Here is a 17,035-nt window from a genome sequence, read left to right on the forward strand (position 1 = left end):
TCTGTGACTATCATAAATAAATAAAACTTTAAAAAATAAATAAATAAATAGACACTGAGAAGAACAAAGGATGAGGCAGGCAAACAGTAATGAAACAAATAGAGATGGGTTATCCCCTTTTTTTTTTAATCTTCCTATTTTATACATTTTCCTTGTTTGGCAAATGGCCCTTTCCTTTCTCATTCGCAGTATGGTTCATAGATAACAGAATAGTAAAGAGGGTGGAAATGTGAAGGTTAAATGATGAAAAAATATCTGAAATAAGTTGAATTTTTAAAACTATCTGAAAAAGATACAAAGATTCCTTCTGGCTCTTGTTTTTGGAAATGAAAAATCCACCTATTATTAAAACACATTAAAATGTTTTTGTAATATCCTAAGTAAAATTCTAAATAAACTTCTAAATAATATATTTAAGATGCCAAAAGTCTTAGGAAATTGAACACATATTCCAATTTTTCCTTATCTGTAAATCAGTTGCAGTGTTAGTGATTTAATTGAGTTGAATGTGTCCTCTTCCTTGGGGACAGAAACTGTAAGAGCCAAGAAGTCAAAGCTCCATTCCCCACAGTTCTCCTGTATCTTTTTGATATTCTTTCTTTTCTAAACATACCAGAAGTAGAGGACCCATACCAGGGTCTCTGGGTCCTGCTCTTCTCTCAGAGCTTATCTTCCAGAGGTTTTTACATTGCTCCTAAATTTCTGCTGTTCTGGACAAAATTGGGGCCCAGATCCCAGACCCAAGACTGGCTAAGTCTCAGGGTGAGGCATCAAGCAGTTATTAACCTGCTCTTGAGGGTCTAGCATTATGTTTATCATTTTTGTAAACTGTGAATAATCACTCCTTAAACTGTTTGCTACAGTATGCTATCCTAGACACACTGGAGAAATGTACCAATTAAAAAAATTAAAAAGCATTTGCTTTAGGGAATTTTGAAAGATAAGTGAAGTCATTTTAGGTCAGGGGTCCTAGTCCTAGGTCCATATTCTAAATGAATGCAAAAAATTTTTGTGTCATTTTGAACCATTTTTCTGAGAAAGTTAATAGATTTTATCACTTTCTGGGACGGGGGGGGGGGGGGTGTCAGCGCATGACTTGAAAAGATTAACAATCACTGTCTTAAATTAACATCAGAAAACATGAAGGCACTGGTGTGAAAAGATTCTAAACCTCCTCCTCCCTTGAATGCACAATACCATCATAATCAACAGTAATGATCAAGCATCCATTAATTAAGCTTTGGAAAGCTTTCCAGAGGAAATAGACCTCATTCATCAAATTGCTTACCTTCTAAATGGGGAGCAAGACTAACACAAAACAAAATTATTGCACACAGAAAATATAAATGACAAACTTATGAATATTCTATGAGCCAGGTTAGCAGTGCTTAAGGGATTGTTGAAGAGAATATGGGGTTATGGTTTTTTGGGGGATGGCTTTAATGTGAAAATGAATTATAAGCAGTGCTTATACAAATGTAGCTTAAAAAATATATAGGGAAAGAATTTCACATTTGGATATTGTGGGTGCTTAAAAAAGGAGAGGAAAAACTTAAGTGGAAACTGTCAGCTGATTTGTTTGGCCAAGTTGGAGAAGCAAAGCTTTGATGCATGTATGGCTAGTGGCCTTGTAAATGAAGCAGGGAGCTCAAATGAATCCTAGTATTAGGAGGTATTATATAGTAAAACCACACACAGGTCTGAAGAAACCAAACTATTCATATTGCCAGGGACATGTGTGTATAGGAAAAAAATTTTGTGTGATTTGATATGGCTGATATGTATATATCAGTGTTTGGACTTATTTGTGAACATCTTAATTGTCTGTGAGGATTTTTCCCCAGACACTCTTATGTGGAAGGAATAGTTTACAGTAAGACTAAACTTGCTATAGTTGTGCTGTTTCTACCTATCACGGGAAAGGATAACTACCTGAATTTCTATGCCCTGTGACAATGCCACTTGAAGCAAATATATATATATATATATATATATATATGTTATAATATATTTATTATTGATATATATTTTTACTTAATGAAAATTTGAACTATGATACATATCCCTTTACATGTATAAATAAGCATTTCCATTGTGTCAGGATAGTGTTTAATAATAAAGGCCTGAGATAAACTAACTCCTGCTCTAGCCATCAGTGAAATATCTTCCAAACCAGGTTCTTACCATTATATCAGTCTAAATATCATGTTTGCATATCTTCACATTTAGGGTAAAAAATCTGTATGACATTGGAGATGAAATTTGTTCGCTTTTATTTTCACAGAATCTTTGATGCCTGATGACTGTGTGGTTTCCCTTGACTGGAAGACACTGAAGATGATCTATTCGCAATGGAAGACTTCACTAGAGGTATATTTTTATGGCTTTCAAAGAAGAACTTCTCTAACTGATTTCTTAAAACAAAAACAAAAACACAACAAACAATTGGACAAAACCTGATCACCAAATGTAGTATGAAGGGCTACATCTCTTATATTAAATTAGAAAAAGACTGTATGTTGATGGGTGGCTAATATATGCTCTTTCAGTTAGTTCCAAAGAGAAAACTGTGTTTAATTCCCTAACTTTGCTGTAATGTAGGCTGATATAAGGGCCTACTGTGGATTACTGAGGTGCCCATTTTAGGAGAGCCCTTTCTTCATTACATCTTCTGTCCAGCCCTCAATCTTATCCTGGTATGATAGAGTAATAGTTACAAATTAGATTCATATTTACTTGACTTGGAAGCACCTCATTATTGGTATTTTCTGTTGGTCCATAGTGAAAGACATGACCATTCTGATAGGCTGTTAATTTTCCAGGTAGGTGGAGGAAGACTGGTGGGGAAGATTAGAAAGGTAATAGAAATTCTGGAAAAGGCAGCACACCGTATAATGTAATGGGGAGAGAGTTGACATTAGTTGATAGTTATTTGAATATTCCCAGAGGCAATGCTAGGGGTACATTGTGAGATAAATGGTAAAAGCAAGGTTTAGTGAAACATAAAATTATATAGTGCAGGATAGTAGGTATTTCTTAACGGTTCATATAAGCACAGCTGCGGGAAAAGTAGATTTGTTTTATATGCCCAGTTAGTAAAACTAAGTAACATTTTTCTAAACTTCTTATTTCTTTTCAATCCCCATGGAGAATTTATTGCTGCCTAAACACACACACCTACACACACACACATACACACACACACACTCTCTCTCTCTCATACACATTCACACATACACTTACACACTCTTACACCAACCCCAATATTTTATTTTTTAAGATTTTATTTATTCATTAGAGAATGAGCATAAGCTGGTGGGCAGGGGCAGAGGGAGAAGCAGGCTCTCCACTGAGCAGGGAGTGTAACTAGGGGCTTGATTCCAGGACCTCAGAATCATGACCTGATGACCTGAGCTGAAGGCAGATGCTTAACTGACTGAGCCACCCAGGCGCCCCCACAACCCCAATATTTTAAATGTTTAAGTGGACATTTGTGGTTATAAGGTTTATTTTGCCATTTTGAGAATGTTCCTACATGAGTTTAATGATGATAAACTTAACCCCAATGCCAAATATTAATCATTATTTTATGTATTTTAATTATAATTTCTAGAAAAGACAGAAGAAGATTGGTTAAAAATGAGAATATCTAGAACTGTAAGTACAACTTATTCCAGAGACTTCTGTATGATCAGAAGGAAGTGGATGTTGACATTATTTGGTTGTAATAGTTCCATGTACCAAAATCGAAGAGTAAATATAAAAAATGTAGTCTATTACCATAGCAACCCTGTGTGCTATTGCACATGTGATTTTCTATTTCCTTTAAATGTAGATCTTTTTATGAAAAACAACAAAGCTTAGATTGTTGTTACCAAATTTATTTCTCAACTTTATTGGTTAGAACATATTTTAGAGCATTCTGTCAACACACAGTTTATGAGGGATTACCACCCCCGCCCCTCCACCCCAGATTGTTGTGTGATAAAAGCTGGGAGTTAGGGATAGAGGTTATATTTAAATATTAAACAATTCTTTCGGAAAGGAGGTAAAACATGTAGACAGATTTACATTCTATTTTAAACTTGACATCAAGCTGACATTAAAATAAACACATTGCACTTTTTTTTCAAATGCCTAAATTAGGAAATAAACACAGCTGCTATGATTTTGGTATATATGTGCATGGTTTTGATAAGAAGAATTGAATGCACTCTGCATTTACCATATGTTTTCTTTCTTCCTTTTAATTTTATTTCTAAGAGTTTTCTGTGTTTCCATTTTTCAGCTAGAAATATACATATACCCAATAAAAATGTTTTTGTTTCTTTTAAACCTGGTTCTGCTGTGAGAAGGACGAAAGGTTTAGGAGAAGAGTTTGAGATTTGGGGGACTACTAGAAAATGTGGGATTAATGTAGTCTGAGAAGGGATAAGAGGCTAAGAGGAATTCCAGAGAAAGGAGGTGAAGAAATTAATTTATTCGTTTAACAACTATTTATTGAGTAGCCTCAATCCAGACATTGTTTGATACCTGGGGGCTATAGCAGTGAAAACAGTCCTGCCCTCATGGAGTTTATGTTAGGACTGAAGTTAGGAAGAAGTGTTTTCCCTCCCTCCTTCATGAGGCAGCTCCAATGTGACACCAGTACAATACAAGCTGCACGCAGCCAGCATGGACATATTTGGCTGTGGCCATTTCACGAGTCATTTCCATCTGCTAAATTTGGATATATTGTGTCAAGGACACTTTCTGGAATATACTTTTGATTATTATATTCATCTTTCACATTCATGCTACACTGCTTTCTGGTCTTCTCCTACAGACCAGTCACCCCTAATTATTAATCTGTTCTTATGGGGGAACTTTATGAGTGTTGTAGCTATGTACAGGTTTTTTTTTTTTTTTAACAATTATGATGAGAACATGCCTCCCTGTTTTGTGTTTGGCATAATGTACTGATTAGTGGGCCTCAAGGGGTAGATAGAAATGTATAAGGAGGGAAATAGCAGGAGAATGTGGTTGGCTCTAGGAGCCCCAAGTCCCTGCCTATTTCAAGATCCTCTTCCTGCTGCTGGTTGCTAGGGTGTTTTATTGTTGCTTGGGTAAAGAGGTGGGGCAGAGTGCTGGAATGAGGATGTGTTCCCATCTTGTAGCTCTTGCTGTCTGGCTGTGTGATCTTAAACAAGACACCCTCTCAGAGCCTCAATTTCTTCACCTGCAAAAAAGATTTATGATAGCAACCTGTCAAGGGAATATTAAATGAGGATTAGTGACATAACTTGTGCAAAGTACTTAACATAGTGCCTGAAAAATAATAGGCTCTTAGAAGGGTTAATTCCCCTTCTCTAAATACCCCTTGGGTGCCGGCATTGTCTTTGAAATGTCCCAGGCAGAACAGAAATTGTGTTTCTGGCAACAACATTGACTCCACAAACTTGGTAACACATTTGCATGAATTAGTGTATTTATTATGAACTTTCTAGTGTAAATAGCTGGATCCTCAGGGAATGGTACAGAGGACAGGTGTGGATTTAAAGACAGGAGGTCAGGCACTGTCAGGGAGACTGCCTCTGTCTGTCACATGAGGTGGGACCAGGCAGGGTGTGGGGATTGTGGGGGAGAGTGAAGGTCTACATGCAGGGGAGTGGCATAAATAGGGAAATAGCCTGAGACACTGACAGCTGACTCCATGTAAGTCACTGTTTTGTCTGGACTTGTTTGGCCTGTGTTTTGTTTGTAGTTGAATTCTTCAGTCTTCTTGGTGCTGTTGAAGATCCTCACCATCAAGAAAGAGTGCTCAGTGCCCACCCAAAGGATTATTGTCAGCCATATACTCACAGGATACCAAAACTGGTTTGGATAATCTTTTCAACTGTTCTTGATTAGTTATTTGAATAATAAAAAACTCAACAAAAGAGGTAACAACTTGAACTTTTTATTATCTAATTGTGAAGATGTTTGCCCTACTTTAATTTGTTTTATGGAAGTAAATAAGGCACAGAAAACTTGAGTAATTTATTTTAAAAATCACATCAGGTTGGAAGGGTAGGCCTTATATTCAAGTATGGGTCTGTGATTCCATTTCTAAAATTCTGAAATCCAAAAAAGCTCTGAAAATCAAAAAGTTTTTGTTTTGTTTTGTTTCTTAAATGTTTGGCATTAAAGCTAAGTTGTGAGCAAAACTTGACTCAAACAGCAAAACTTAGTTTTACTCTTTATTTATCCTACCTAGTGTGACTGTTCAGTTATAACATTTCATTGCAGAAATATTAATGTGTTTAATTACCACTGGCTACCCAGCCCCCACTCAGAATGTAAGGTGTTATATATACACATACACACATACTGTATACAGACACACACACACACTCATTCTGAATTCTGAAATCTATCTGACTTCAAGGATATGGATTAGCAATTGTGGGACTTCCACCATATGACAGGTAACCATCTTTTTAAATTGTTTTAGTTTAGTTGTATTTAACAAACTTCTGATGTGAAAATTCATCTTCGAAAAACAGAAATTAGGGGTGATTACTCACTATCCAACATGTAGGAGTTTACTTAATCCTTCCATTTTCAGAAAGGGAGCCCTGACTGTCTTATCTTACTCCTACTCCTCCCTATCCAGTCTGATCTCCAGGGAATAAACTTTCCTGGCTTCTCTAGGAGATGGGCAACTGCCTGACTCTGGATATTTGTTTCTTAAACAGACTTCCAACTGACCTTCCTGTTTAGAGCCCCAGTTCCAGCCCCGGATCTTCTAGTTCCTGAAATTTTGGGGTTTTGCAGGGTAAATTCTGTTAACTCATGGCTTTCTATAATTCAGGGTTTTTTAGGGGAGAGGGTTGGGGTTTTGGGTCTGGGCTTTTTGTTTGTTTTTGCTAAATTAATTAACACTTGGTCTTTCCAGTTTTCAAAATTTTGGTGCTATTAATCTTCTCTCTTTTTTATTATGGTTTATGCTTAAAAAGATTAACAAAACAACTGCCCCCCCCAAAAAAAAAATTTAGTGAGGTTTCAAAGAGGGAGTAGAAATTAAATATTTGTGTTCCATCTTCCATCTTTATTGGAAATTGAGGGCTTTATTTAAAATAGCTCTATATTTTTCCTTATACTCATTTCATATAGCTCTAGAAGAAAGCTATCTTTCTCCTAGATGGTGAGTCTGTTCCAGACGGAGACCAGGGTCGTCAGTGTTTGCTTGAACTCCTCAAGAGTCTTGCTTCCTCTTCAGGCTCCTAGAGCCATTGTGAAACTGGCCTTGTTTTTGGTCCAGGATGGGATGATTCCAGGGAAGAACAACAGTATTAGCATCTAAGCACAGACAGCTGTGGAGGAGACTCTGGCATCTGGCAAATCCTTGTTTCCTTAGGGGGCCTTCACTGGCGGTATTTATGGATGTCTAATGAATACATAGAATTCACACTGCCATGCCTTCCCCAAGGGTAATATTGTGAATATTTAACAATTAGTAAGGTATGCGTAGTGACCAGTTCTGAAACACCTCCATGCTGTACTGATGCAAAGCAGGTGACCATCTATCCAGGCTTGTACTTGGGTTCCAGAATGTCTCCAGCTTACTCCAGCCCCTATCTTTATTATCTTGCCCTAATTTCCAAGATGGAACTTTAGAAAAATGGGCTGGGGCCACTTTCTCCTGCTCCCAGGCTTCCTCCTTAAAGCTTATAGTCCTCAAGTGCCCTTGTGGCTAGTGAAATAGGTGCTGTGGAAAAGAAGATATGGTCCTCACCTTGGGGAAGGGGTATGGTACTAAAAAAATAAGGAATGGATTGTGGGAGGTAGAGGCAGGTGGGGTACAGTGAGCAAAATCAGTCTTGTCCAGGGAACGTTCCACATGGCAGACTTCTCCCAGGCCACCAGAGTCCTGTGCATGTCCTGTTAATTCAACCAAGTAGACATATACCTGCTACATTGTTTCTCTTCCCTTGTCCCCCTTCCCCTAACTTCTAGCTTCCTGCAGCTTCCATCTGGCTTCTAAGGGAGGATGAGGGAAGAGCCATGAGGGAGCAGTGTTAGTAGAGAGGGACAAAGTCCTATCTCTGATTGGTCAGATTGTGCAGAATCTGTGGCAGCAGGTGCAAGTGGAGGTGCTAGAGCAATCAGGAGTCCACCACAGAAACAGCTAAGCAGGCAAAGGTAAACTTCTTTCCAGTCCTTTCCATTTATACCAGTTATATATAACAGGAGGAGCATGTATGTGGATAAGACTAATTTATATTTTTGAGTAAAAACATCAGAAAATTTTTGGTAGGGAAAGAAAAGACATAGGATTAAAGAGGATTGGGATAGGTCCTGCCTACATATTTTAAATGGTTCTACTATGTTAAAAGGGCGTTTGGTTAAACTGCTTTGGAAGCTCCATCTTGGTTTCAGACTTCTTGCCATCTTGGCATCTCTGGGGTAGAAACCGGGGGCTGATTTACAAATAAGCATTCTAAATCCTGAGTTATTTGGAACTGTAGGTTTGAGGGTTACATTCCTGGTTTCCACTAGTTCTTGTTGTGTACCTCCTTATTTTCCCATGTTTTTAAAGCAGTCGTAATTAGAGGAATATTTGAAGGTTGCATTTGTCAAAAATTACTTATATAATTTTCCTTACACCTGTCATGCTAATAGTTTCTAGTGCAGCAAAGTCAGATTGTGCTGGTCATCACATGAGGGAGACATGGAATGGAACCCTCAAGCTGAAAAGTTGTTTGGATGAAATGAGGGCACTAAGGAGTGTTATCGCAGGGATCCTCTGACTCCGGTGTAGCCCAGCTCTCTGGAAGCTGCCACCCAGAGAGAAACAGTAAAGATCTGAATGCGGCTAATAGCAAGCTAGATCTCTGATCCGTCAACATGTTTACTTACAGTTTACTCTTTAGCTGACATCACCACGATCTTTGTTTATTTTTAATATTTAGTAAATCCCAAGCTCACACTTATCTATTGAGAAAGTGGCTCAGGTTCACATACACTTACTGAGCACCTCCTGAATCCCAGGTGGTGGTGTTAGATCTTGGGGTGACAGGGGTGACACTGTTCCTACTTATACAGTCTAGTGGGGGGATACAGAAACACAGATAACTTTAAACAGTGTGGTTTAGAGGACTAAATCAGAAAAACAGCCAGAGCTTGTTGACTGGTTAAATGTGGGGCTTGAAAGAAAAGTGTGTAGGGTCACTTCCAGGTGTTACTGACCATCTTCTCCTCCTCGAAGCTCTTTTTCCCTGGGCCTCCATACATCTCTCTCTGTTTCAGAGTTATGTCTGCTTTGCTGATCATTCTCTTATACTCTCCTTTGGCAACTCCACTTCAAAGACACAGTACTTAAATACTGGTGTGTCCAGTGCCCCGTCTTCAGCTGTCTGCTCTATCATCTATCTTCTCACCTGGAAAGGATTCCCAAAGCTGTCTCTAGCTCAGACCTCTCTTCTGAGCAACAGTCCTATTTCTCAGCCTCTACTAGGGTGTTCCATCTGCCACAGACACTGCAGACTCCATATGCCGAAACCTCTAGACCCCCAAATCTCTAGCACCCCCCCATGTCCTTTCCCACATTGCCTGGGGCCGTCTCTGTAGAAGGAAATAGAAATAGGTGGAGGTCTCATGCAGCACTAATAGAAATAAACCATCCACATATGTAATTTAAACTTTTCTAGTAGCTGTATTAAAAAAGCTAAAAGAAACAAGTGAAATTAACTTTAATTCTGTATTAACACACCGACATATTACTATTTCAACAGTCAATATACAAATTACTAAGATATTTTACATTTTTTTCATGTGTGTGTATTTTAATCTCAATTTGCACTAGCCACATTTCAAGCGTTCAAAAGCCTGTATCGTACAGTGCAAGTCTAGAATGAAAAAGGTAGTAATTTGAGGGTGGGCAAAAACTCTTATAAGAAGTATATAGAATACATAGAAGTAGAGGATACCCATATTAAAGCATCACTATTTTTATGAGTCATGCGTGTTATCTGTTCCTTATGGTTTTGCCCTAATATAGAGAGAAGCTTTTGAAATTCTAGTTTTCTCAGCAGTGCCAAGATCCTTCCTCTGATTCTGGGAAGGGATTTTCAAGGGATAGCAGGTCATCTCCCTGCCCCACCTCTCCAGGGGAATCCCAGGGGGGAAGGTGCAATTCTCAGCACAGACCCCTCCCTCCCTACGTGAGTCCTTCTTTCCAAAGTTTATTGTGAAATCTCTGGATTTTGTTTCAGAAGGAAATTGCTTCTCTTCACAATTCCTTTTCAAAATGTTCATACCTTAGCTGCCAGAAACAAAATGTATTTACTTTACAGTTAATTATTACAGCCAAAGCCACATATACGCTGGATTTTTCCAGCATGGTATTTTCAATATTGTCTCTTTCTGTCCATGCATCTTGAATTTTGGTTCAGAAAATAGGATCGCTCTATCACACCCTTGAGTGTGAAATATTGGAGAGTGCTATGGTGATCAACCAACTGGAGCTCATCAGTTCCTGGAACTTAGAACTTAATTCTGGATACTTCTCTATAAATGATTTTAGTAGACTGCTCCTTTCCCTGGGGAGCTGAAAGAGTTCCAGAGAGGCCGTATCTTTTCAGGTGGCAGCAGAGCAAGTACCTGGGCAGTATAGTTCTTCTCAGGAGACCTAGTTTCTGTAGCTGTGGCCAGATCAATCTGAGTTTTAAGGGGTGCATTTTTCTGATGATGAGATTTAAAGTTATGTAGAGGCAACAAAGCTTTCTAAGAATATTTTTGGCAGGCTAAAGAAGGATTAAAAAAAAAAAAAAAAAGAAACGAAACGTTACAGGCCCTGGGACAGCGTGTTGGCCGCCGGGACACTAGCCAGATATTGGTGCTCATAAATGGGGGAGACAATGGACTTTACTGTTACTATTCAGAATGCTGTTCACAGTTGTTTAATCGTCGACCAAAATGATTTCACTTTCAAGGTCTGGGCCAGTCGGGGGTGGGGTGGAGAAGGGCTGTGGCAGAGGGCCTGACTGCCGAGGCCGAGGCCGAGGCCGAGGCCGGAGGCCCAGGGAAGCGTCCCAGGGTCCCACCGGGCAGGGCCTCTCCCGTGTGGGCTCAGGGCGGCCAGAGGCGAGGGAGCGGGTCGCGGGGCGGGGCGGGGGCGGGGCGGGGTGCGGGGCGGGGCGCGGGGCGCGGGGCGGGGCGCGGGGCGCGGGGTGCGGGGCGCGCCCAGGTCTCCCAGCGTCCGCGGCTCTCCAGGTGGGGACGCCCCCTCCCACGCGGCGCGGTTCGGTGGGGCGGGAAGGAGGGGCTGGGCTCCGAGCGCCGCCCCTCCATCTATCACATGGCCGGAGAGCCACAAAAACAACAGCTTTGGCCGAGACCGTGACTTCGGGGAGGGAGCCCGGGGCCCTCGCAGCCAGCCCCCACCCCATGGAGGAGAGTTTCCTTGAATCCTTTGGGAGGCTGAGCCTCCAGCAGCAGCAGCCTCGGCCGCCAGCCCCGCCGCCCCCGCGTGGGACACCTCCGCGCCGCCACAGCTTCAGGAAACACCTCTACCTCCTGCGAGGCCTCCCGGGCTCGGGGAAAACTACGCTGGCCAGGTAATGACAGCGGCCTGGGCGGCGCGCGGACCCCCGCCGAGCGAGCCCGGCCCCGAGCCGCCCCGGCCCGCGCCCCGCGCCCCGCGCCCCGCCACCGCCACCGCCACCGCGTCCGCCCGGCCCCGGTCCCGGCCCCGGCCCCGGCCCCGGCCCCGGCCCGAGCCTGCTGCGGGGGAGCCCGCGCCGCCCCCGGTGCCCGCGCGGCCGCGGCCCGTCCCGTGGGTTCCACGCTGCGCTTTCCCGGGGGGACGGTGTCGGCGCTGCGCCTTGCGCAAGCCCCAGAGGACACGGCCCCTGCCCGGCCGCCGAGCCGGACCCCGGGCCCCGGGCCAGCCGCGGAGGGAGCCGTCGCCGCCCGCAGCGCGCAGCCCCCGCAGCCCCGCAGCCCCCGCAGCCTCCCCGCCGGGGCCCGGAGGCCCGCAGGGAGTCTTCTTCGGGAGCCCGGCGGGGACCGCAGAGAGCGCCGCGGGCCGGCCGCTGGCGCAGCGCCCGCCACGGTGCGTCCACAGGCGTTTTAAAGCAGAGCGGAGAACCGAGGGGCCGGGGCCGGGGCCGGGGTCGGGGCCGGGGCGGGGCGGGGGGCGCGCCCGCGTGGAGAATCGAGCGGAATCAAGCAGCCCCGCGTTTGCTTTGGCAGCTGCGAAGGTGCACAGGTGCACGGGGAGGGGCTGGCGCGGCCTCGGCGGGAGGTCATTAGCGGAGCCTCGCCTCGGGCGCCCAAATTCCCGAGTTGCGTAAGCGGCGCTCCCGGCACGGGGCAGCGGGAGGTGCGCGGGCCCGCCGCCTGCCGCCGCCTGCCGCCTCCCTGTGGCCCACCGCGACAGCCTCATGCCCACAGCCCCCGCTTTGCACTAGATGCTACGTTGAACTGTTTCTCTCCTTGCTTCTGCTGACGCTGGCCCGCCTGCCTGGCTTGCCTCCCGCCTACCTTTGCCCGACTGATTCCACTAGCCCTTTAAGACTCGGATCTGTCACTTTGCCCAGCAGCTACCCCTCCCCGCCGGTAGGTGCTCGCCCTCTGGGCTCCTTGGCTTCCTGTTTACACCTCTGTGACTGCGCTGGGTTTTGCACACGGTTTTGTGTATCCTTCCTCAAGTTCCTTGAAGCGAAGGGCCATAGAAGGAGCCTCTTGCCCTCAAAGAGCTTTCCATCTCCTTAGAGAAGTAAGGCTAGCCATAGAACCGTGGAACTGCTACAGAACAATCGAGGAGGCTACATTCAGGAGCTGATCTGGGTGATACACAAAGATGGTGGGAGCAGGGTCTCAATCCATTGGGGTCAGGGAACTGTGACAGCCCCGGTGATGTGCTGCCAGTTTAATTAGGATTCCTGGCTGATTGGTGGAGTCAAGCCTTTAGCAAAAACAGTATTGCTACATTTTTACAGATTAAAGGGGTGGTGACTTCCAAAGGGTCATTGGCACCCTTTCCTAAAACACATGGATTTCAACAGGCCTCTCTGATTAGGGAGGGAGGGTGGAGAGTGGGGGAGCCTGATTAGAAATCAGCAGAACTTGGGTATTTTGTGACACAGTCCTGGTGGGTACATCTGTTACAAACTGAGTATCTTCTGAATTCAAGTCCCATTTAGTTTCACTTTGATTTTGCTGATCCGTGGCCTGTGGCACGCTGAGTGTCAAAGAAGGAAGTAAAATCTTTGGCCAGATTTTGTTTTTAACTACTTAAAAGGGAAGTGATATGACAAGTGGAAGGAAAAGTGCATAGAATTGAACATCAAATCCGTGGGATGTTGAACCTTAGATTCCTTATCTGTAAAGCGAGTGGGTTGGCCTGGGCGGTCTTTAAGGTCCCTTCTGGCTCTAACATTCTACACTTTTAGGATTTTAATTCCTGGTTGACATTTGGCTAACCAGAAGACACCGGATGAGAGACCAGCTTATTAAAGAACATCTCTCTAGGGACGACTGGAGTGAGCACTGGCCTGGGAGTCTGAAGATTGTGCCTTTAGATCTTCTTCATCACGAAAGCTGGTGACTTTCAGCAATCACCTAGCTTCTCTGGGACTTATTTTCCTTATCTATAGCTACTAAGAAGGGATTAGATTAGGTGATTTATTGAAGATCCCTCTGGCTCTTAATTTCTACTTGCCAGTCTTAAGAATGGTTTGTTAGTAATGGCTAGGTCAGGAGCTCTCTGACGTTGGAGTCAATTTATGGCTTCAAATCCAAGCTCTGCCACTCACTTCCCTTTGGCCTTTTGCTCAGCTCCTCTGCACCTAAGTTTCCTTTTCTGTTACATGGGGATGTCTGCTCTGTCCACTTCAGAAGACTCTCGCAGAGGTTAAATGTGTGTGAGAGAACTTGCTAAACTTTAAATGTTGTATATATTTTACGAGGTATTCGTTGCTGCTTCAGATGTTGATCAGCGGAGATAAATCTTCAAGGTGTTACTGGGGAGAAGCCTGGCTCTGAAATGAAGCAGGCAGCTGGAGGTTGACTTTGTGAGTTCTCCTGTTGGGAGTTCTAGAGGCAGAGGAGCCTTGGCCCTGCTTTGGTGGTGGTGGTGGGGATGGTGGCTTGTGCACTTGTGTAGCAATCTGGGAAGTAAGAAGGGAAACAGGGCACAGCTCAGCAAGAAGGGAAGCCTTCAGCCAGGATGAAGTGGTGCGGCGAACGTCACCCGCCGTGACCCTCAAGGACCTGTCTTCCCCTTTTTTCTGGGGGGTCGGGTGAGGTGAGAAGAAAAATGGCTAATTGTTAAAAAGTACACGTGGAGAAAGTCGTAAAACTGTAAGGCTATCTGAAGTATTGTTGGATTCTGGGAAATTCTATTTTCCTTATTCTCTGTATTTTCCAAATTTTCCATAATGAATATGTATTTTTTGAATCAGAAAAATAAAAAGTTTTTAAAAATTGGAGGAGATCGTTTTTACAAATGTGGGTTCATCTTTCTTCCTGCTTTTCTCATTTTATTAAAGATATAATAAAAATGTTATTGAAATTAGGATATGTTGTGTCTTCCAAATCAATGTTAGATTTCTGTGCTTTTTACCTATATGTTTTTATAGTTTGAAGGGGCTGGGATGTTGAAACCACCTATTTAAATTCTTTGGAAATATTTAAAAAACAGTTTTATCAGGTTTAAGAAAGTTTTGAGTACAACAGAATACTAAAAACTTAGCATGCCCCCTAAATCTGTCTTATCACCTCTATTTCATGAAAAAAAAATTCAAAAATAGTTTATCATTGACCTGTAAGTCCTACTTTTAGGAATTCATCCTGAGGCAATAATTGGACAAGTACATGAAGGGAGAGGAATGTTCATCACAGAGCTTTTTTATATGATAGAAGAAATGTGAGCCAACTTAAACATATAAAAATAGAGGATTAGCTTACAAGTCATGCTGTCATTAATGGGACCATAGATGTATTTGACATACAAATATATCAATTCCCATCATTAAGTTAAAAAGCCTATTAGCAAAGCTATCTATCTCTCTACACAAAAATTCCATTTTCTATTCAAAGAAAGGGGGTCTACATAGACTTAGAGACAAATGTGTGAAAAGATATCTGTTGGTAGTTGTTGACTTTAGATAGTGGGATTATGGACTTTCTCCCCCTGACTTATTTTCTCATTTTTCCATGACAAATATGTATTACTTGTTAACTTTTTAAAGGTGAAAATAACTTTTTAAAGTTGAAAATAGTTTTGTGAAATAAGATGGCTAAATGGACTCAGGTTGTGTGACAAAACATTTATTAAATAACAAAATAAATGTATCATTTTCTGTATAAAAAGTCTTTTTTCCTATGTTTATTCTCAGTTGGACATATATTAGGAAATTTCTTAATACACAAGATTGATTCTAATTGTTATTAAATATAATATTAATTATTAACTTGTTAATTAGCATGTGAACTAACGTGAGCCACTTGATTCTTCAACACCTCAGGTTCTTTTTCACTGAAATGGAGCTAATATTTCATTAATAAGTTTGTTGTGGGGATTTAAGAGGCTGTGGTAAACAATGATCCCATAATTATATGTGTGAAAGTACTGTGGAACGCGTGGGCTACTTAACTACCAACAATTGTTAATTATTCACTAATCAACAATAATAGTATTTGCTGGGTACTTGAAAACTATTAGTACTTGCTTAGTAAATAAGATTAAGAGAAGGAGCCTACAAATGACTAGTAAGTGGAAAACAATAATTAATACACTGCTATGGGTAAGTTCTAACAAGGAAGAACATTTTATATGCTGTTGGTATTCAAGGCCAGCGAAGTCACTGAGAATGATTAGGGGGGTAGGAAAACTATGGAAGAGACAATGCCTTCCATGTGGAAATGGTTCTTGAACTGGCCTTGAAAATGGGAAGGATGTGGCTGAACAATGGAAAGCATTAGCAACATGAATAAGAAGATAGAGATGAGAGACAGCTGGGTGGTCTACTCAGCTGGTGAGGAGAATGGCTTGGCTGAAGTGGATGGTTTGAATTAGTGAATGTGTTGGTTAGATAAACTCAGGGCCAGATCACGGGGAACACCAAAACCTGCACAAAGAAGTACCAAGTTGGTAGAAGAAATAGGATTCCAACCCCAAGACCCTTTCACTCTCAGCAGATGATCCAGGAATATCTGTTTCCACAGCTGAACTGACAAACTCACCTGGATCTGCATCTGTCCTTTCCTCTTACATCAATGAAAGCTACTGTGGATGATCTGTTTACCTCTATGCTTTGCACCGTGTGTGTGTGTGTGAAAATGTCCCCCTTTTGAACCATTATAACCATTTTTTAGGTGTACAATTTAGTGGCATTAATTACATGATGTTGTGCAACCATCACCAGTATCTATTTCAAGAAACTACCCATGAAGCGATAACTCCTCATCCCCTGGTAACCTCTGATTTACTTTCCATCATTACGTATTTGACTACTCTAGATACCTCATGTAAGTGGAATCATACAGTATTTGTCTTTTTGTGTCTGGCTTATTTCACTTGGCCTAATGTTTTCAAAGTTCATCTATGTCATAGCCTATATTAGAACCTCATTACTTTTTATGTCTGAATAATATTCCACTACAGAGATTGTCCATTTGAAATGAAATGACAATAGAAGAGGGTAGTTTTTCCTTTTGTTTTTAAGGCCATATATGAAAAATGTTGTCAACTTTATGTCAGTACCCTGGAATTTGAATTTCTTGGACTCTTTGCACATCAACCAAAGTCTGAGAACCACACTCTAGTACATGTTGCATCCTTTGCAATGTTCCAGTTCCTTTTGGCACCATTGTTATATGTTTTCAGTTAGGCTCAAAGGGTGCTTGCTGACAGCTGTCTTTTCTTTTATTCATGTCTCCACATAACATGAAATTTTCCATCAAGAGAAACAGCTTTCCATTTTTTGGCACTAGAGCTTTCCAAGGAAGTGAGAGGATGCTTTCCTGATGTGATGCAATGATAAGACAGAGGTGAGGATGAAGGTAT

General features: G+C 42.3%; 2 protein-coding genes across 13 annotated transcripts in view; both read left to right on the plus strand.

The window, feature by feature from the left end:
• The window catches only part of N4BP2L2 (NEDD4 binding protein 2 like 2), a 72,599-nt gene extending 66,681 nt beyond the window's left edge, over positions 1-5,918 (plus strand). For all 9 annotated transcript variants that reach the window (XR_012016195.1, XM_072795531.1, XM_072795532.1 and 6 more), the window contains 3 exons: positions 2,285-2,370; positions 3,614-3,657; positions 5,744-5,918. Coding sequence is in view for 8 of the 9 variants with exons in the window: in XM_072795531.1 (XP_072651632.1) it covers positions 2,285-2,370; positions 3,614-3,637 (110 nt within the window). In the remaining variant the exon portion in view is untranslated. The remainder of the gene's footprint in view (positions 1-2,284; positions 2,371-3,613; positions 3,658-5,743) is intronic.
• A 5,260-nt stretch (positions 5,919-11,178) lies between these two features.
• Positions 11,179-17,035, plus strand: part of N4BP2L1 (NEDD4 binding protein 2 like 1) — a 33,364-nt gene continuing 27,507 nt past the window's right edge. For 2 of the 4 annotated variants that reach the window (XM_072795548.1, XM_072795551.1), the window contains exon 1: positions 11,179-11,579. In XM_072795548.1, the coding sequence (XP_072651649.1) occupies positions 11,410-11,579 (170 nt within the window). In that variant the 5' untranslated portion in view covers positions 11,179-11,409. The remainder of the gene's footprint in view (positions 11,580-17,035) is intronic. The other 2 variants (XM_072795547.1, XM_072795550.1) reach the window with 2 other exon arrangements.

Source organism: Canis lupus, chromosome 24 (genome assembly GCF_048164855.1).
Source record: "Canis lupus baileyi chromosome 24, mCanLup2.hap1, whole genome shotgun sequence".
Taxonomy (NCBI): Eukaryota; Metazoa; Chordata; class Mammalia; order Carnivora; family Canidae; genus Canis; species Canis lupus.